Source organism: Stegastes partitus, unplaced genomic scaffold (assembly GCF_000690725.1).
Source record: "Stegastes partitus isolate 25-593 unplaced genomic scaffold, Stegastes_partitus-1.0.2 Scaffold101, whole genome shotgun sequence".
Lineage (NCBI taxonomy): Eukaryota > Metazoa > Chordata > Actinopteri > Pomacentridae > Stegastes > Stegastes partitus.
The window spans coordinates 700106-721641 of record NW_007577832.1 but is presented as its reverse complement, the minus strand read 5'-3'; the positions used below and the strand labels follow the sequence as shown (position 1 = coordinate 721641).

General features: G+C 42.3%; 2 protein-coding genes across 2 annotated transcripts; one reads left to right on the top strand and one right to left on the bottom strand.

Moving 5' to 3' along the window:
* Window positions 1-2975: 2975 nt before the first annotated feature.
* On the bottom strand, window positions 2976-13289 carry pde6c (phosphodiesterase 6C, cGMP-specific, cone, alpha prime). Its single transcript, XM_008277585.1, has 22 exons — window positions 12822-13289; window positions 11337-11489; window positions 10169-10258; window positions 9858-9998; window positions 9682-9756; window positions 9478-9542; window positions 9015-9081; window positions 8569-8616; window positions 8254-8403; window positions 7757-7900; window positions 7330-7395; window positions 7033-7188; window positions 6395-6502; window positions 6177-6286; window positions 6002-6089; window positions 5822-5922; window positions 5482-5589; window positions 5236-5299; window positions 4436-4510; window positions 4228-4311; window positions 3125-3278; window positions 2976-3025 (listed from the first exon to the last, which is right to left on the bottom strand). The coding sequence occupies exons 1-22, from the start codon at window positions 13287-13289 to the stop codon at window positions 2976-2978; spliced, it is 2565 nt and encodes an 854-aa protein (XP_008275807.1).
* A 4141-nt stretch (window positions 13290-17430) lies between these two features.
* rbp4 (retinol binding protein 4, plasma) lies at window positions 17431-20478 on the top strand. Its single transcript, XM_008277584.1, has 6 exons — window positions 17431-17508; window positions 17804-17915; window positions 18160-18296; window positions 18444-18550; window positions 19364-19576; window positions 19792-20478. The coding sequence occupies exons 2-6, from the start codon at window positions 17805-17807 to the stop codon at window positions 19827-19829; spliced, it is 606 nt and encodes a 201-aa protein (XP_008275806.1). The 5' UTR covers window positions 17431-17508; window position 17804; the 3' UTR covers window positions 19830-20478.
* Window positions 20479-21536: the final 1058 nt, after the last annotated feature.

Genomic DNA, 21536 nt, shown 5'->3' with positions numbered 1-21536 from the left:
GCTACTACACACAAGCTGTCAAATCCACGTGCAATATACTGAATTTGTGGAGCAAATTTCTACATCACACTGCTGTCGGTTGCATATTGGACTGCATGTCTCAAATTCAGCACAGTGAAGCTCAAACGTCCAAGTCAAGCAATAATAAGAAAAACACATTTTTGAGTGGAGGGGCTCTTTAACATCTGAGTTATGGGGTCTTGCGAAGACAGTCGGGAGCTGTCGCCTAGGGAGGAAAACCAGCTCTGCACTCACTAACCCCGAAACTGTTTTGGGGAACGAAAGGTCATGTTGACGCTGGGGTTGACACGCTGAAGTGTCCCACTAAATGATAGATTACAGGGCTTGTTTTGCGTTCCTTCTTGTCAAGTATTCCATCTTGTCAGGGGAGAACTCAGCAGCACCCTGGATTGCACCGCTGCAGCATCGTTGCTCTTAATTTTTTTCCTATTATTGTTTAAATGATGACACAACGCCACGCCAGTCTTCTGCATGCAGAATCTGCAAACAACAAGCCATAGGAGCAGCATTGAACAGCACAGCCAGACAGCATTGTATCGAGCAGGGATCAGAACCAATCCAATGATCCTCTTTCCCCAGAGGCTCATCCAGCTTTGGAGCCTCTAAGATCCCGCACGATATATGACTAAGAGCGAGCGCTGTTGCAGCTAAGCCCACGGATTCTTAAGTTCATTCTCCGTCTCCGTCTAACCTTCATGTGCATGAGTCGAGTGCGAACAAGAGATAAAGCATCACCTTTGTGTGCTGTTCCATTTTCATATTGAGAAAACTCTTTATTCTTACACCTCCATAAATTCCTTTATTTGCTTACACATATTACATCTCATGACACATACATACAGTAGAGGTCATTTCATACATCGAAGGTTAGATTTCTAATGTCTGAATGACGGTTGATGGGATAAGTAGAAAGTATACAGTGCATTGTTTCGTATCTCACAAAGGATTCAGAAGGGGGGGTAAGAAAAGCAAGGGGCCATTTTTATCACTGGAGACAGAACCGGTGGCGAAGACGTTCTTATAAAATGTGTGCAGCGGGAACAATGAGGTAAAATCCTGGAAACGCATCGCTCGGGGTCGGATTCTGTGGATGTTTTTCGCGCAGTTTTTGGCTCCAGCGATTGCAACGGCTCCTCACTTTGCCTCTCAAGCAGCAGACAAGGAGTTTCCAGGTAGTCCCAAAGCCATTCTGATAGGATTAAGTGCCTTTGATTGATGCCCCATTGATTAGAGGAGATGCGTTGTGTAACAGAAAGCCAAGAGCCATCGCTTGCTTTGCCCCCCCTGAGGGACATTGCTAAAAGTGTTTGAGAAGGTGCGCTGGGGATGCGCCGTGAACTCAGATGCCTGGCAAGATAAGTTCAGCGTCGGTTTACACGGAGAGGTTTGTATTGTTGTCTCGGATCAGCGAAGGGCGACGCAAACGCCCGTACCGTCGTACAATCGAGGATGCTACAGTTGCATCTTTACAAACACAAGTCATCTGTACATACATATGATAAGGCTTTGGTAGCCTCATTTGTCTCCTCTGTAAGAAGGGTATTTAAAGTCTAAAGCTGTGTGGATCTCAAACACTGGCTGGCGATCAAATCCTATCAAATCTTCTTACAGGAGAGGTAGATCTACTGTACTGTTTGACTCTTGCCTGTTTAAAAGAAGCAAAAGTTGCTTTTAAAACCTTCAAATCATTTTTTTTTACGCCTCAGTTAATAAGTTTACACAATTTACATTTTAGCATTTCTATGTCATAAACTATATACAAGTGAAATCAATGTTTGGGAAATGTTTTGTATTTCTCCAGATCAGAAAAAAAAAAAAAACAGCTTAAAGGTGTTTACAACAGCTGACGACGAAAGTTTCTTGCGTTCGGTTCATCTTTACGATGCCTGAGTGTGATTCAGAATGCCCTCCTTCAAAGCTCCTCTTTAACTCTCCGTCCACTTCAAGTGCAAAATACTCAAAAAAACAAACTTGTATAGAGATAAATTGCATATTAAAACAAATGCCCCTCACGCCACTCAGCATTTTGAGGTAAGACAACATCAGCCCTTGTTTGATTTCGCTGTGGTGTCGCCGTTACAGCATTAAAAGATCCTTCAGATTCACTTTTGTGTTGAAGGAATTCGTTTTACATGTCCTTAAACGTTACTTTAACTCTTAAAATCCTAATTTTTAACCCCTTCCTCTGGTTCCTGTAATTATCATATAAAGTTAGGTAGTTGTACTTCCTGCCTGCTTTCCCTTCCCTGCATTCAGGGCCGCTACTGCTACAACAGCAGCAGCTAAGTGCATCGTGCAACCTACAGTACTGTGTTAGAAGACTGCCAATAGGAACGCTGTCGGAATGCTATGGCTTTGGCATGTATACACCCCACATGAAGCCCATGCGGGAACCTACTTCAACTACGCACAGGAAGGAGCTTGTTTCATAGCATGACTAGCGTACGAGTTCATCCAACCACGGTTCCAAACCGCGTCGGAAATATTTGGATCGTTACTACGTTAAAGAGGAATATACGTCGAGCATAAATGTTTCGCTTTTCAAATGTTCATGGCTGTATGTTGTAGAAAGCAGAGGGAGGAGGAAGATTCAAACACGTCTCCAGAGTCTTCTCTTGCAGTCAGAGTCCCAACAAAACTTCTCGATGAAGTTCCCGACTCTTCCCTCCTTGAAGAATAGTTAGGCTGGTCTGATCCAGACTGCACTGCAGACCAGACCTGACTACATTGGACTAGTGGGCTACACTGAACCAGGCCAGGACAAAAAAAAAAAAAAAAAAAGCGCCGGACTGGACAAAGTGGAAAGCAAATAACCAAAAGAACTACGTTGGTGTAGATGAGACCAGACCGAGGAAAAGATCCAACAAGATGAAGTGTCAGACCAGAACAGACTAATGTCGTCTAGATTAGTCCTAAACAGACCACGTGAGTCCAGATCCAAACACCAGTAGAGCTTAACATATGGTGCAGGTTTTTGACTTCCCTCCTTCACCGCCACCACCAGCTGAACAAGCACACAAAAACAAGAACAAGACGTATTGATACAGGATCGACACTGACACACAAATCAATGCGTATTTTTTTTTTTTTTTCTTCTTCTTACCTTTCTTGGCTTCCTCCTCTTCTAGCTTCTTCTTCTCATCCTCAATGGCCTTCATCTTTGCGTTGTACACCTCGGCCTGCGCGTTCCAATGCGACCTGTTGTTGTTCAGCCCGTCAAACATGGGAGTGATCTCTTTGTGGAACCTGGAGAATTCCTGACAAACGAAGGAGAGCAGACCGAAGGTAAGTATGCGTTATTCATGCGGTGGGATGCTTAGGAGAACAACCGAGAAGAAGGGTGTCTTTGCCTGACAATGATACGGGTATGCCTCTTTCAGCACGAGTCCACAGGGACGGTCGACACATGGACATTGTTATGGATGGAGCCTATACAAGTGTGTTTTTCTCCAAATACCATCCTGCCTGACAAACAGCCAGCTGACATTCCTGCTGGGGCCAACAGGGTTCAACGGGTTCACGTCTATACATTCTGTTATACAACCCAAGATAGTTGAGGCCACGGCAACACCTCTGTACAGCTAAGAACATGAGAAATTATTTGACTCTGTGGCCTTTTTTGTAGTCCGGAGGAATGTTTTTCTGGACGGCATTATAGATAAGGCGTCCATGCTGCTCCATACACATAGTAGTTATTCAGCTCCATCACCACAGGGTTGGATCTCAACCTTTCTGGTCTTTTTATATTAAAAATTGAACACATACGCCAGGCTTTAGAAGTTACTATTTCATGGGTTGTTGGTGGAGGAATTGAAAATAAATGTTATTGCCTTGAAAACAGTCACACACACACAAACAGTATAGGGCCTCGGAGTAAAGTTAATGACTCAGTTTAGCTACTACTTGCTAATACAAAATCAAATCAAAGCAGCTCATGGGAAGATTTTGTGTTTTTCTTTAATGGTGCTTGGCTTTGCTGTTTCTGAAAATAAAAATCGCAGCTGGATTAAATCGTTACACTCCTGTTTTGACTGCGAGCGTGTTTAAACTCCAGGAAAGATTGCAACACAGAGCAGACTCCCTTTCGCAAAATCCACGTCTGTTTTCTTCGGAATCACAAATTTATCTCGCCTCTATCAACTCCCCTTCATTGTTTATAATAATCAGCTGTTGTGGGTGCGCACGGTGCAAGAGGCAGTTTATTACCTTGTACACAAATGAGCACACGAAGTCGATGAAACCACACTGCATCTTGGGTAGCTGCTCGGCACAGTTCCTGTCCATCATGGGCTGAGAGAGACAGAGGAGAAGTTTTCAGGGTCAAGTTTTTTTTTTTTTTTTTTCTCCTACAGTCATCTTGTGAAAGTAATGTAAAAAGGGAGACGGAGAGTAGCAGAGAAGAAGAAGCTCTTACAATTGGTTGTTGATCCAAAACTGATCTCTCCAAATCACCCTGTTCCCAGAATTCAGCTGCTACCATCAGAGCCACCTGGAGGGAAACGGACGGACAAACGAAACGTGGAGGGAGGAGAGGATTTAGATTGAATCGGAAAGGAAATGAAATAAACATATTCCGCTGTTGTGAGGATTATTTTCAGTCCTCTCCAAACTAGCGCATTCACATGTACATGGGGCTTCACTTCTCCTTCTGTGAGCTATCTATTGGTGGGATTTATTATTGACCTTCTGTAAAACACAGTGACATAAGTGGTCCATTCAAAACCAGACTACGTCACTTTATGTTCTGCTTCATACTTTCATTTCTTTGCTGGAGCATATTTTTAGATGAGCATTAGATAGATAGATAGATAGATAGATAGATACTTTATTCATCTCCAAGAGAAATTTACAGTTCCAGCAGCTTCCAAGAAGGGAACACAGGGGCATGCAGTGTTCTAGTACAATACGGTGTAAAGAAAAATAATAATAATAAAATAAAATAAAAATAAAAATAAAAATATAAAAAATAAAATAAAATGTGTGTGCCAAAGTATATAAAAAATAAAATAAAATGTGTGTGCCAAAGAATATAAAAAATAAAATAAAATGTGTGTGCCAAAGAATATAAAAAATAAAATAAAATAAAACTGCCTTGAACATGATTTGTTTTGTTTGCTCCTGCACTTCCTCAGAGTTTTTAGTTTCTTCTGAACTTCACTTCATATATTTAAAGAAAAAAAATCAGCCCATGTGAAGGCTGTAGAGGCCACCCACCTTGCTCTGCACCTCCCAGGGCTTGGTGATGGCTGACAAGTCACAACCTGTCATCATCATGGCCCTGTAGGGGGGGGAGGAGAGACACGCTGTCAGTCAGGGAAAGCGAGATGACACTCTGCTAGTGATGCTGATGATTTGCAAGGGCCTGCTGTTTTAGAAATCTGCTCGCAAATAACGTCTTCAAGTACGGCAACAGATTTCTTTTTTCTTTTCACTCAAAAGCCGCCTAAATCGGTTACGTACATGACAATTTCCTTCCTGACGGGGTTGTTGGAAATATAAGCAATGGCCTCCTTTTCGTCAGGCATTGGCTCTGTGGCGTTCACGATGTTCTGGAACATGGTTCTCTTTCTGCATGAGGAAGAACAGATGAGATAGCAAAGCGTTAGTCAGAGCGATTGAGCTAAACAAGTCCACAGATTGATTCCATAAAACCTGCAGAGTCAAGGAAACTGATAACACAGACAAGCAATGATCGGCTGCACATGAACTCTTCAGAAAAATAAGCTTTGGTAAGCAAGTTTTTTTCATATCTGTCACTGAGTGTGGCTGTAGCATGTTCGCTGATTTTCAGAACACCTACTTGAAGTAAAGGGCCAGATCGGTGGCGATGATGCAGACGTCAAACAAATGCTGCACGTTCTCAAACTGACGCTTCTGGAGGTTGCAGAAGATGTTCAAGCTCTGCAAGAGACAAGAACATGCAGTTAAAATGTCTTCTCCTGAGTACCATTTGAGTCTGATGTTTAATAATGGGCCACACCTCTTCTGCCATGAGCGTCTTGCTGTACTCCAAATGGTGCCTCTCCATGATGGAGGAGCCATGAAGTTTGGCCAAAGGATGTGCACTCCTGCAGTGAAAAGACGAGTTTCAAATTTCCGTACAGGTTACACACACGCCCCCGCACACATTCTAGAAAATCAGTGTTTTGACTTGCTTTGTCTGGTAGAGGTTGTTGGTCCCTCTGTGGTCGATATCGTGGCAGAAAGCAGCAGCCACCATGGCGAAGGCATCTAGATCAGAGTAGTACTTCCTCAGCCTCCCTGTCTGCAGGCGAGGAAAGAATCAAATGGTGGCCCAGTACAATACATGGCAGTAAGTATGCATGTACGTGGTGTCAATAGACCATCCATCAAAAAAAAAAAGAAGAAGTACCTGAAGCAGGCAGAACATGGTGTGGCCTACGTTGAAACCATGCCTCCAGTTGTGGTAGGTAATGGCACGGTAACCCTTCCTCACGGTGTACATCCACCTGGTCAGCGTCTGAAAAGGAAACGGTGGTTAGCACTTAAAGAAAAATGTCAGAGAAAAGTAGAAAAATGCTATACTTTCACAGGACCGTGACCCAGTCGGATATAATATAGTGATTTCAGAGTGCCCAAGGAAATCCACTCTCCCTTCACAGCTGCACTACAGAGAATCCCTCAGATATGTAGCCACAGCGTGACGTGCTTCGATGGTTTAATCACGTCTCCTTCTCTGTGAAGCCATTAAATCAGTTCCAAATGATTTTGCATGATGATCACATGTGTGTATGTCATTTAAAGTTAAGGTCATTTAATGGTGAGGACAAGAACTGCAGATCAGCAACTTAAAAACGAGTAGAGCTGACTTTCACAGTTTTGTTCTTTTTTTAACCCTAATCTACTCTTTTACTGATGACATCCTAGATTTGTTCGGGACAAAGCGTAAGACACTCAATCCCGTCCCCCCGATGATTGCACCGGTAGGAACATCATGTTAGAGCAGATTCATCGAAATCAGTGCCTGACTTCTCTGACTGCGTGACTCACCTCTGCGGGAACTTTAAACTTCTCGACAACTCCGAGCTCAAAGAACATGCGAATGCCGGCTTTGATAAGGTCAAATTCAGAAACGGGGAAGTCGCTGAAGGAGAACAGGTACAGATTCTCCCCATTGACGTTGTCAGCTGGCGGGCAGGTTCCTCTCTGAACAAAAGCACAAAGCAGTTGAAACAGAAGGCAGCGCTGACTCACTCTACAGTGACTTGGTACAGATTACAGCAGAGTTCAATTAGATTGTGAAAAGCAAAATAACTGAATGCATTTGTAGGTTGAAACAGAACATACCAATAGTTTGTACATCTCTTTCTGGTCACAGTCTTCAGGCTCTGAATCAAACTTTTCTTTGGTGTTCTGGTTATAAAAGAGACAACGCACGTTTCAAATGACTGATGTCCTTGATTCGCAACAAAAAGCAAATACACAAACACCCCGTTGTCAAGTTTTCAGACACTTCAGACTAATGCTCTGAGCAGGAACTTCATAAACCCTTGTCATCCTCTCAAATATTAGTTGCCAAGTGGAAGTAACATCCATCAGATCTCTACTCTAATAGCTGCTAATGGAGGACTGCTACTTTAAAAGCTATTCACGGTGCATTACCCTTCGCCTGCTTTGAATTTCTGTTGTAAATGCCCCTTGAGCAAATGTTGAGAGATCAAAGGTGTGTTTCTGGAGAGAAAAAAATATGGAAGACAATCGGGTAGACACTGACCAGAATGCTCTGCAGCTCATCTTTGGTGCACCTGGTCTGGTACATGAGCATCTCCTGGGCAATGTCTTTCCTGTACTCCATGCGGTTCAGCCTGTCATACGTGTCACAGTTCAGCACCGACCACCCCAGGAACTGCGTCAGGGCCTGGAAGAAACAAGGTAAGATCAGGAAAGAATGAGAGACAGAAACAACAAAAGTGAGCCATGACCCCGCACCACCCTGATTTACTTCTAATTACTGTCCCCATCTTGTTAAATAAGCTAATGAATGCACTGAGATACATTACTGTACTCGACATACAGATGGTACGACAGAAAAGTCCACATCTCACAGCGACATGAAGCCTGTTTTAAGATTTTTTTTCTTCATTAACATGCAAATTTATGCTGCGACACACTCAAAAATCAAAGTTCGATTCTACACACAAGCAGACGACCACATGAAACGACACACGCTGTATGTTGGTGACAGCGAGCGGCTAGAAAGAGAATGCCAACCTCAGTGATCTGTTCGTCGTGCTCATCGAATGGTTTGCCATCTTTCCTGTTGAAGAAAGTGGCGATGCCCACAATTTCTTCCTTTTTGTTGACAATCGGCAGCGACAAGACGTTCTTGATGACGAAACCCGTCTCATCCACAGCCTCTTTCTGCAAGACGTGGACATGTGATTACAAACCAGGGCTCCATCCTTCTGTCATACATACATCAATACAGCTCAAAGCTATCACACCAGATACTGATGTCCCACTCGAAATGTGGCAGAGTGGTTTCATGTGTCATGTATGTGGATGTGACAGCAAACGTGTCCGCACCTGGAAAGTGAAGTAGTCGTCTGCTGCCACGTTCATCATGTTGCAAATCTGCAGGAGAGCCACACAGTTGAAACACATATTTCACTAAATACCAAACATCTGAATCATTCTTATATAAACAACAACCTATCTTTGAATGTTACATGTGAGTTTTTTGTATATTAATCATCAACTTTTCAGAAGGAAATTCATAAATAGTCATTCCAGAATAGAAACAAGGGGGTTGAAAGAGTGTATTTATTACCCATAAACTGACAAATAACTTCACCAGGTCACACATATTCTTCTGTAGGGTGATGTATTCCTTTTGTCTGTGTTTGTATCTTAGCGCATTAGCTGCCAGGAAGTCCACAACTGAGTGGAATCGGTACAGAAACCCTCTATTTTTAGTCTTTAATCATCCCAGTGTTCCTGATAATGAACTGCTGCAGCTACAAGACACTTACAAAGCCGTTCTCTGCAACATAGGTTGGCAGTCCGCTAACCAGGGCCCAGTGATCTGCAGGTGGACCTCTGAAAGAAAGACACAGAGCTGTGTGAGCTGGAGTGACGAAAAAAAAAAAGAAGTGCTGGTTGTCATGTGGATGTTTGCCTCCATAGAAACCTTCAGGGAAAATTCACTTAGTTATTGCTGCCTCCAAATACTATTCATCAAAAAACAAAAACTGTCTATGCAAATAGCAGATTGATGCAGAATTAATGCAAGAATGTGGACAAGCATATGGATGTTTTGAAATATATAGGATACCTTCACTTTTTGGGCTGCAGCAGTTAGCCTTCCAATGCTAATCTCAGTGTGTTATCAGTCTAAAGCTGGGAACCATTTGCTCTCAATCCACTGACACATTTCAGTCTTTCTTTCTGCTGTATCTATATTGCACTGTATGAGTGCATTTGTTAGCCACTTACGGTATGACTTTGATTTCTTCTTTGGCTTCCAGGAGGTAGTCAATGATCTTGTAAAAGATGACTTCCTGCATAAAGAGGAGAAGCCCAGAATTACTGATCATCATCAAACTATGCCAGACAATTAAAAAAAGTCAAATAAAGCCAGATTTAAGCGTGCCACGTGTGAAAAGGCCGATTTGACACAGAGAAAAATGAATTTGTTACCCTGCCGTCTGGTGTTTTTGGTCCTTTATAAGGCTCCACATCTCCAAGTTTCACTGGCCATTCATCATAAAATTCCTGGAGGAACAAACAGAGAAAATGATTGCTTCCAGGTTGTCTGTAGCCACAAATGGAATGTGTTCATATCTGTCGTTGGAAATCTATTCTGCAATACCGACCTTCTCTTTGGTCATGTCCAGCAGGCCCACTGAGTACCGTTCACATTGTAGATAGGTCCTTACGGTGTAGAGGGCTTTGTGGAACTGTCTCTCAATGTCTGTCAACTCCTCAAACACTTTGCTGGCTGACCAGAGCAGCACCTGGAGCCAAAGGAACCACAGTGACTCGTGGAAAAGCATGCAGCGACATGTTTATAGATAAACTGTGAGGCTTGTTTTGTGCATGAGAAACATTTAGGTAATGCTCATTGAGCCTAATGATGGGAGGTTCAACCTGGATAACAGCTTTTTGTGTTCTGAATAGCGGTTACCTGACTCCTTCTGGACTCCACGTTGAACATGTAGTTCGTGTAACTCTGCAGGGCGATGACTTGAGCAAAGTTCATGTACTTGTGGAAGAGCTGAGGACCAAATCAGATTAGAAGTCTCATCAAAACAGCGGTTTTAAGACAGTGGCACATGTAAAGCTTTCTTCAGTACAGTACAGTTGTTCCACTTCCATGTGATTTGTCATAAAAACGGAACCGTACAGGAAGATCACAGTGGCTAAATCAAGCACGTATCCTCAGAGTGTCACGTACATACGATAAGATTTTGCAGCAAAACTTTTCCTTGTGTCTTCATAAAGTCTTTTTAAGATTACACATACTTTGTACATGGATTTACATAAATATGCAACACATATCATATGTCTTTGCAGATTGATAAAACTCCGTTCCACTTGGGATCGCCGAACCCTTTCACTTTGATTTTCTAGTAAACACGAGTGTGTTTTTTCTTAAAAATTGAAATCCACATTTTTAAAAATGCAAGATTTTCACCCAATATAAATAACATGTAAAGCGAGAGTGAAGTGAGATGACACAGTCTCTGTCCCCACATCAGATGCTTCATTGCATCTCAGCAGCTAAAGCCTCTGCCCTCCACCAAGCCTCTCCTTAGATCTCCTCACTCTCCTTTTCAGTTGCTTTGAATCACCACTATAACGGGGGAGCAACTGCAGTTATAAAAAAAAACAAAAAAAAACATAATTTCCATCTGACCCAGTTTATTCTTTCTGGAACTGGGCCTCAGTGTGAGTTTGTGGCTTCAGAGGCACTAGTGAACGTTCTCTAACACAGACTCCAGAGATAACACATTCCGCCTTCAATCATTTTGCCTTTTTGCAAGTTTAATGCTCAAAAGCAGCCACACCAAGTCAGCCAGTCAGGTCTGATTGGCTCCCACTGGCATAATGGCAGTGTTTTTTGCACCATACTGGTAAGAGACGCAATTACAGCAATAATCTTGTGGAGGCTTTTTAAAGTTGCAGACGAGCAACTGTGCATATGGTGAGTGGAACTTCTTTGTTTAGACAAAAAGTTTGCATTAATACAGTTAAAGTTCCTTCACATGGCACTCGCTAATAAACCAACCGACCAATGTCAGCAATGTGAACACCTCATTCTGGATGAGCAGTGTTTGAATGTGCATTCTCACCTCCTCGTCCTCTTTAGAGAAGCTATCGGCTCCTATTTTGTTTAGTACCGTGATGACTCCAAGGCACTCTTTGTCGGCCATCAAGGGGTACGTGAGCATGCATTTGGTCTTGTATCCGGTCTGTTTGTCCACAAAGTCACAGAACTTTGAATTCTGGATCGAGGGGGGAAGAAAAGGAAACACTTACATTAGATCTGGTTAAATCCATAAAACAACATCTCTGACATGCAACAACACAATCACAGGAGATTTCAATTTCTTCTCATATGCTCATTAATTAGCTGCCATTATGAAAATAAATCTTTCAATTTGGCATTCACTGACATTGTAAAACAGAAGCCACTGTGTTGTCTATTTTCTTTATCTTACTTCTATGTATATAAACGACAGCATCTTGCAGATCATTAGTCAGTATTCTATTATTAGCAACAAGACTTTCACTGCTGCATTTACATTCGTCAAAGGACAAGACGGGTCAGTAGCTTTATCGTGATATATTTCAGCTCTCTATTCTCTTCCCGCTAATGCAGTGAATCTTAGAAGTTCTAGACACATGACATATATTTTGGATATCTGTTGGGTTTCCACAAAAAAAGTTCCTTTAAAAAAAGTGTGTTGTAGCTCGAATATGACACATAATACAAAATATCCCCTAAACATTTTGTCAGTGTTATTATTTGAAGGTCCCTGGTGTAGCAAACCCTCATTATGTAAGTCAGGCTATAAATAAATAGCCTTTAGGCGGACCGAAGTAAATGTCAGATTCTTCAGAACAGCAGTGAGGAGAAAACAAGTGAGGCCATAATTTAGTATTCTAACACAGCAAATAGGATGCTGTTCACATTTACAGACTCTCCACTGCCCAAAACCACACAATCAGATAACATATTATTACAATATGCAAGATAAAAACTCTCATTTGCTGATTTAGATGAACATTTTAAGATGTTTTGATGGACTACACTGACATAATATTGTTCCTTTAACTCAATATTGTTTATTTATATTGTTGTTATTTATATTGTTTTGTTTAATTTAAACTCATTTTTCTGCATTAGTTGGTTTTAAACTCAAGTCAAGTTAAGGCAGCTTAAGGAAATTGGCTTGATGATTTAATTTGTCTTCACCTTGAGTTCAGGAGTTTAAGTCTCCTCTTCTGTCTTAACATCCTTGGACAATTTCAGACAGTTAAGACTGTTGATTTATTTTACATTATATACATTATAGAGGGAATTTTAATCACCCCAGCTCAACATAGCTTGTTGGTTGAATCTTAGAGTTTTCTTACAGTCTGGATGCTGAACTGTTTCGTCCAGTAAATGACCTTCAAGCAGCCTTTAACACAATTTTAGAAACTTTAAGCCATATATTACAGTTTTTCCCGCCTGGAGATCATGTTCACACTTTAACTTTTGTGAAACAAGCTCACACCTCTGTGCCATCTTTTTTTTAACACCTTTGGAGCTGCGCGTAAAATCTCCTCACCTTGGTGACGTCTGGAACATTTTGCGGCTTTTTGGACTGCGCAGTGTGACCAACAATCCCCATGTCAAGAGGGAACACAATTTCAGCCTGCGGATCGACCAGGTTTCCATCGTATTTGGAAGTCGGAGTCACGTCAAAGAGGCTCGTGGCGAGCTCGGGTATTCCGTTCCTGGCTCGGCACAGGTAGTAACTGACCCGGTCGGCCTGCACGATCATGGCGACCCTCTGCAACACTTTGTGAATGGACTTCTCCACGGTCTCCTGTTTCTGCATCTCCTGCACCAGCTCGAAGATGATGGCGGCCTCTTGCACGGAGTTAACATCCTTGAACGAGGCCGTATCCTTGATGTCGAGGGTCGCGGAAAAGGCTGCGGACAGGGCTTCGGCGCGCACCTTCTTGTCGAAGTACTCTTTGGCGAACTGCGGGTTGTTCTCCAGGTACTTCTCCACGCTATCCTTATCTGCCATTTTTTTTTGACTTTTTAGTAGTTTCTTTTAGATTCACAAAAGCATCACCTATGGGATTTGTTTCTGGATGGGGCTTGGGGAGGAGGGGGGGTAAACTGTGAAGATGGACCGAGGGGAGGGAAAGCTGCTGGATGGATCAGATGCGTCCGTTGGAGTGCATTCTCCTCCGCGGTCCCTGTGGGAGTAACTGACGCATCCCGTGTCCAGGCGCACACAGAGGCAGCAGGACGGAGTGCGGCTTAGAGGCTGAAAGGATCAAAGTGGCCGCTAATTAATGTGACGTCATGACATTAAAACCCCTGCTTTAAGCGTCCTTAACCCGCAAATCCCAACGCTGATCATTTTATATCGGGCAATCCTCCTCCTCCATCTCCAGGACGCGCAGGAGAGTGAGGACTGTTGACAGGTCAGATGCCAGGCTTGGGAGCTGTGATGAAATGATGGAGAGGTGAAGGGAAGAAAACTGACCCCAAAACATTCACTAGTGGAACCACACTTTCCTTTTCTTTTTCCTTTTTCTTATCTCCATCCAACCACTGGTTTCCTCACTGGAGGCCCATTTGAAGCCTCCCTTTCCCTGTCTTACATTTAATACACTAACACCTATTAATTAACCAATCAAGAGGCACGATATCAGCCTTCCAAGTCTCAAATAACCTCCCTGCTTCAGCAATTACCAGTGCTCCCTCTCCATGTTGTTGCTACAGCAGAGGAAGCACAAAAATAGTGCCAGCCACCGGCACCGATCATGTGTGAGCAAACCCAACCTGTGCTCTAATGAAATCATCAGCATCAGTCCCAGAACTGGATATTGGCCAATTAGTGGGACTTGGATGTCTGAGAACAAGGCCCTAAACAAAGATGGCTTGCTATTATTAACTAAGCGCACTGTCTGGTTAGCTGCTGGCAAGCTGGCAAGACAAGGAGTTCCCCACTATTTTGTGTGTATGTGTGTTTGCTGTGAGGATTAAGACAAGCTTATCAAGGGAGAACTACAAAAGGTGTATGTGTGGGTGTGCGTCCGCCCGCGTGGATTCCAGGCATTGTGGAAATAAATGAGAGCGGCCTGTTTGGCAGTGGGAGAAAGTGGTCGGGGTGTTAGTGAGCGACGGAGCTAACAGGAATAGCAGGTGTTTTGTTCTCTAACTCAGTTGTGGTTTTTTCCCAGGCTGTGTTGATTTTTCACCAAATTTGTCTGTTATTTTGGGCGCCTATTAAACTTTTTACTGAGCACCGGGGCCACAAGCGGTAATTACAAGGTGATGGCATATTGGATTTCCCTCCTATTTCACTTGCTTTAAAGGCTCCATCATTAGACGTCCTGATTGAGAGAGAGTGGACTGAGACCGCATACCAAAAAACAGTCGGCAAACTCGCTCAGTCATGTCATTTACAGAGAAATACTCAGGGTGAGTGTTGGTTAAAATGGGAGCCTTAATTAAAATTTGCACTCTGGAGCAATTTATTCAATTATTCCAGTGCAGTTCTATAAACATTATACAGGGGAGGAAGAAAAAGAATAATCAGAGACACAATTGATGACACAATCTCAAACATATTATGCCAAAACTATACTTATGCCAAACTAGGAAACCTTGTATAGTTATTCTTTTATTTGAATTATTATACACATGTTAGGAGAAGAAGTACAAATGTTCAGCTCTAGCTTTTATTGTTGTGGTAATACTTTCTAAGTAGACGAGCTGAAACATGGCTGTTCTGAAACACATTTCAGAGAAATTATGTTTGATCCAGTTTAGAAAATTGGTTTCTTTTAAGACAGCGAGTATTTTGTGATCCTCAAAAACATTTTATCTCCATCAAAATGACCAGTGTCCCATTTTAACAACACAACTGGCAACACGGGACACTTAGCATTTTTCAAAAGGGTGAAAGAAGTTTAGAATTGATTCTTAGTCGTTTTGATAGAAAGTTAGACCAAATTGGAGAATAAACTACCTTTTTTTTTTTTTTTTTTTTTTAAATCAAATGCCTCTCTGCAACATAAAAGCATTGGTTTTTGGTTATTTAATGAACACAATGACCTTAAAATGAGCCTCATTGCAAAGCTCAAGGTACCAGGTGTCGAGTCTTACCAATACTCCCTCTACAAAGTCTACAAAAGCTACATTGACTAGCATAGGCAATTAATTAGCAAGCATACTGTCATACCAGAGCCACAAAAGCTTTTAAATTCAACATTTCATTTGTCAGCGTAACATCATGCATGTCCAGAGACAATCGTAAACTTAGCTGCAGTTCGTCTGTCATCTAGCGCAGACCCATGACATAAAACACAAACCCACGAGCAGGGGAAAGGCCTCTGGAGGCGTAATCTACTCGGCGTAGTCTCTCCACACTGTAACCATAATGAAAATCCAATAGAATTTCCCTGCAAATAAAACTATCTTTGTGAAGCTTGTTGACAATGTTGACTCAAGCGTTTGGTGCTTTGTGTGGTGCTGGGGTCGGATTGGATCGTGTTGTGTTTGGACATCACACTCAGCTTATCCAAAACTGAGGTAAACATGCTACTTCCCTGTCGTCCTCTGAGCTCCACGGTGCACATGGAAGCTGTGCATTTAGCCACGAGGTACTGAATCCCCAAGTTCAGGCAGGATTTTAAGTAACTTTCGTCTCTCACCCGACCAAACCAAGAAACTGACTTTAAGCACGACATCACCATTTACCAACACACGGCTCCAAATGTTAAACACATACAAAAAAACCTGGCAGTGAAACATATAGCACTTCTTGGCCAGTTTCCACGATTATGAAATGTTGCACTATAGCCTCTGGCAAAATTCCAGCTGCTATTCTTTCTGCTCAAGAGTGATTGCGCTGTTTTTTTTTTTTTTTCCTCGACTGGCCTGGGCCTTCGGTTATGCAAGCTGCAGATGTTTGGCCGCGTTGAGCTCCTTTATTCAACCGAGGCCTCAGAGGGCTTGTTATATGATCTCAGTGAAAAACAACAGCATCAATTTATAACAAAACCTGCCACAGAAGATTCAAGTCAGATGAAAAACAGACCTGTGGTAAAGCGTAAAGTAGCCATTCCTCTTAGTTCGCTCGCACTGATGTACATTTTTAAATCGTGCAAACCTGGAACGGCAGAATGAGACAAATGAGGAAAATTACACAAGCGAGGCGACCCTGGTGTTGGGAAACAACGTGAGCTTGAATAGTAATTGCAGAGTTTCTTGAATATATGATATTACATCAATATTATCCTTCAGAATGGGGCGTTTGCTTTGGAACAGGATTCAGTAATTAACTTCTTGTGGGAACATTTGCACAAACATGCACAATTCAAATGGGATTAAAGAGGTTAAAATGGACAACAACAAAAAAAATTGTGGTAAACAGACAAAGAATATGTCCATGCACAAACATTTAGAATTAACTTGCACATCTCCCATCATTACCAAAAGGCGTACCAAACTCCAGACTTTGTGCTTAGAAAGTAAGTAGTTCCCCCTTTTCTCACATTGATTATTTTCTGACGGTGGACTCTGGCTACCATTTACACAAACAGCGCTGGGAGATAAAGCAACAACAGCTGATGCAACAACACCGATGCTGGCGGGAGGCATACATCACTACTGTAACATCTCTTTGGAAAATAACAAAGGGCCGAAATTTAGAGCCACTTCTTTTTTTTTGAACAAAGACAGGATTCAAGCACGTAAATGCATTCCACTTAAAAGTTTAGTTCAAGTTTTGTGCCTGTATTTGTGGGTGCACGCTCCGAGGAAACCGCTCTCAAGCCGTAATTTCTTTCAAATGTCAGTCGGCTCCCCGTAACAAAAGGGTGCAACTCCCCACTTGGTTTGCTCACCCTGTGTATACCTTGACAAATGTATGCTGCTGTCTACACACGCCCGCTATAGCTTATTCCAGATGCTGCTCTTGGCTTTGCGAGCGGTTGCTTTCATAAGACCAAGAAAGCCTCAACAGAAAGAGGAAAACACATTTTTTTTGGGGTGGGTGGTGGTGGTGGGGTGGTCGACCAAATGTGCAGAACACACAAATCAATAGGTCTGGGGCCTGCAGTTATGTAAATGTTTGTCCAATGGAAGGCGAGCGAGCTGTGGGGGGAGCAGGGGAGGTTCAGGTCTCCACAAGTTATTATGCAATAGCAGGCAGCTGTATATAAGGCCAGACCCAGACTGAAACCCAGAGGATCTCTCTGAGCTGCTCAATTCTTTTTGGTAACAAGGTATGCACTGATAATGGATTGTTTTTTTCTTTTGCTCTCAGATTTTGAACTAAATATTTAAAGTGAATGATAATTTTTGCAACAACAAAAAAAAAAAACAACCACTTTTCTCACAGCTCTTGAAAAATACTCTGTAAATATTTAATGGAATTTGATTACACTCGACTTGAGGACTTGAATAGTAACAAAATGGCAAAGCGGATGACAAATTTGTCTGTTTTTTTCTGCTGCTGTTCCCCTGTTGTGCCTCCTTTTCTCAAACTGCCTGCACCCGACCTCTTTCTTTCTTTCTTAGAATGCTGCGGTACGTTGTGACCCTCTGCCTTCTGGCGCTGTCCTGGGCACAGGACTTACCGAACTGCCAGGTAGCCAACATCCAGGTCATGCAGAACTTCGACAAAACCAGGGTGAGTTGGAATTATAAAGAGATGTATGAAGCTCTATTAAATATTCATCTTTTTTTTTTTTCCCTTATCTTCAGCTCGATGGTTAAAAATGGATGATGATACCACTTGTGTTTTAAAGGACTTTGTACAATACTAATTAGACTGTAGGTCCAAGATCTTCAAAAAAGCATCTGTATCTGTACTCTCCCTGTAATTTTAAAATATTTTAAATGCTTGATTAAAAACACTGAGATCTATCTTTTAGTATGCAGGGACATGGTATGCCGTGGGGAAGAAGGATCCAGAGGGTTTGTTCCTGCTTGACAACATCGTGGCCCAGCTCAACATCGGAGAAGACGGCAAAATGACAGCCAGCGCCGAGGGCAGAGTCATCATCCTCAAGTAGGTTCTGTTCTATCCTGTGGTGGCTCGCCTTTCCTCCTCTTTGAGCACCTCCAGTACATACTACATAACTATGCTCCATGCAGAAATCGCCGTGTTCGTTTCTCACATTTGTCCTTTATGTCCTCCTTTCTCTTTAATCTCTAGCAACTGGGAAATGTGTGCCCACATGTTGGCCACCTTCGAGGACACCACCGACCCTGCCAAGTTTAAGATGAAGTACTGGGGAGCTGCAGCCTACCTGCAGACTGGAAGTAAGTGGAAAAGCATTTACATCTATTAAATGGAAAGGGCTTGACTTGAATTAGCAGATTTCTGGGCTTGACAACAAATCCATCTAATAATATGTATCCAGGAGCTGTATCTGTCAGCTGAGTCACTCATATCACATTGCCACGTGAATTACTGACATTCGGGCAACTGTTGATTTAACATAATCATCAACTTTTAGGTCCAGTCCCAGACCCCTCCCTTGGTCCTGCCCACGCATTTTTCATGCTGCCCCGTGGGGTAGGGTGTCCTGCCTCTTTTGGTGATTGTGTTGTAGTGGTCATCTCGCCCTCCAAACAGAGCATGGAGGGCCATTTGGAGGGCGATGTGACCGCTACCCCTCACCAAACTGAAAAAAACTAGACACCCAACGTGGAATCGAACCAAAGTCTCGCTAGTAGGGTTTCAACATGACCTTTGGGGGGAAAAAAATTGATTGATTGCAACTTTGACATCACAAAAAGACCAAGTGTGTGTGTAATCTATTGCACAATTTTAGATATGACATGCTGTCTCCGTGATGTAAACCAAAACTGGATCTAACTGCATAATATTTGCCTCCACAATAAAATCTTTTTATTGTTAAATGGAAATTTACCTCCATTTAGCAAGTAGGTGCCATACAGACACAACCAAACCCTCTGAGATGTTTAGTAAATGTTAAATTGATCTGCTTCTTTGGTCTCTGCTTTGAGGAATTTAGTTTGATCTCATCACAGTATGTTTAAAAAGTGTTTCACAAACTGCCAAAGGATTGTTTCGCAATGATTTAAACTCTGCCTCCCCCTCATTCTCAGATGATGACCACTGGGTTATCGACACCGACTACGACAACTACGCAGTCCACTACTCCTGCAGGCTTGTCGACTCTGACGGCACTTGCTTAGACAGCTACTCCTTCATCTTCTCCCGTCACGCGACTGGCCTGAGGCCGGAGGACCAGGTCATCGTCACCCAGAAGAAGCAGGAGCTCTGTTTGCTGGGCAAATACAGACGCGTTGCTCACTATGGTGGGTGAAGTTCAGCTGAGCGCTCCTTCATTTACGCTGGGCTTTATTGATTCATGTCTTTTGTCAGTTAGTGTCACTCAATAGGGTGAAAGACCAAGTGAATGATTGACTGAATGAAGTTGTGTAAAGCCTCCCGGTCACAAACTAAGCTGATTGACTGAAACAATAGATATCATTCAGTGCTCAACAAACTGTTTCTCTTCTTTGCATTGCAGGCTTTTGCAAGAGCAGCGGATCTCTTGACCAACAGTAACACTCTGGGACTTGACGCCCTTCTTCCGAGTCGCCTCTACTGTCTCCATCCTGAGAGAGAAAACGGACCAATCTTCCTTAAAAAAATAAACTAAAAATGTAAACTATAAAGGTGTCAAATTTACACGAGTATACTGTAAAAAGAAAGATGTCTGTCGTTGTTACTAGTTAATTGTCAGTTCCTCCAAATTTCCACAGTAATAGAGGAGTTCAAATTAGTCTTATCCTCGTAATCTGTTGCATGTTGTTGTGTTTTTTTTTTTGTATAGGAACTGCAGAATTGTGTAAAACTATCTCAGTTATGGGAACCAGTGGAACTTTTCCAGACAATGTGACAAATAATCAGTTGTGAAAATCTCCTTTAAAGTGAACCTGGACCCTCAGCAGTACCGCAGCTCTGGATTGTAACCACCGTGTTTACTCGAAAAGAAAAAAAAAAACAGGTCCATAAATCACTGGCTTTGCTTTTACACTGAAGGACGCACAGTATCTTGTAGCATAAAAGTACATATTGTTAATAAAGCCTTAAAGATGCACATGTGCTTTTTCATGTGCTATAAATACAGGCATACAGTAGCAGTTTGGTTGTTTCTTAATTATATGATGTGTACTTCTTGCTCCAGTTTTTGAAATAAAACATTCATACCGTGCCGGCTCCTTCAATTTTTGATCGCCCTTCAAATATTTATCCGGATTCCTGGATTGCAAATAACGAATTCATGTTGTTGCTTTTGGATTCAGTCAGTCAAAAGACATCAAAATCGTACGTACATGCAGAATTTTGTGTTTATCTTTTATCGCCGCGCTGCATCAAACAGAAACGAGGGTATGAAATGAGCTTCAGGCAACGGCTTCCTGTACCACAAACAGCTGGGTTTAATCCTCGGCAGCAGGGCCTCCCACTTGGCCAATTGTTTTAGCAACATGTGAGATGAACCACGTTCTGTAACTTTTCATTTATTGTGGTGTTTGACGGATTCCAGTGTTTGTCTGTTCAGTGCTTGCCACATTTTTTACCAGCACCGATGTCTGAAACTACTTTTCATGTGTAGTTTGACAAGTTTCAACATCTCACTTGTCAATTTTAGATTAACATTTCAATTTTTACTGAGAGACACACCGACAATGCCATCCATAGAACAATGCTGCACATCTCTACGGATGGGAGGGTTGGTCTGTCCGTCAGTCAGTCGATCCTTCACTTTTGTCCTGACTGAAATAATACACTGTGTACCTCTGGTGTTCCCAGCAGGTCGACATCTTTGGATTTTAGTAAAATGTCTCGGCAGCTATTGGACATGCTGCCAACAAATTTGATCCGATCATCCACCCTAATGACTTCTGTGATATTTTTTGTGAAGTTTCCACTCCTACGAAAAAATATATATTCACATGCTGGATGGATGAGCATAAATTTGGTGAAGAACCGCCTTTGTTCCCACATAATGCATCCTGAAGCTTTTTGTAAACATCTGAACCTCCTCCAGTACGACCATGAGGTTGACATTTAAAGCTTTGGATGTGCCACAATCGTTGAAATAGACTGCTGTGAAATTTGATCAAAACGTTCATCTCAAAATCAAGATGAATTGTAACGAGCAGATCTTTAAATTTGAATTCAGGGTTTCCTCTGCAGAGAGGGCTTTTTGGTGCTCCCCCAGGAGGCTTACAGGCAAATCACCAACAACAAAACAGCAACAGAATAAAT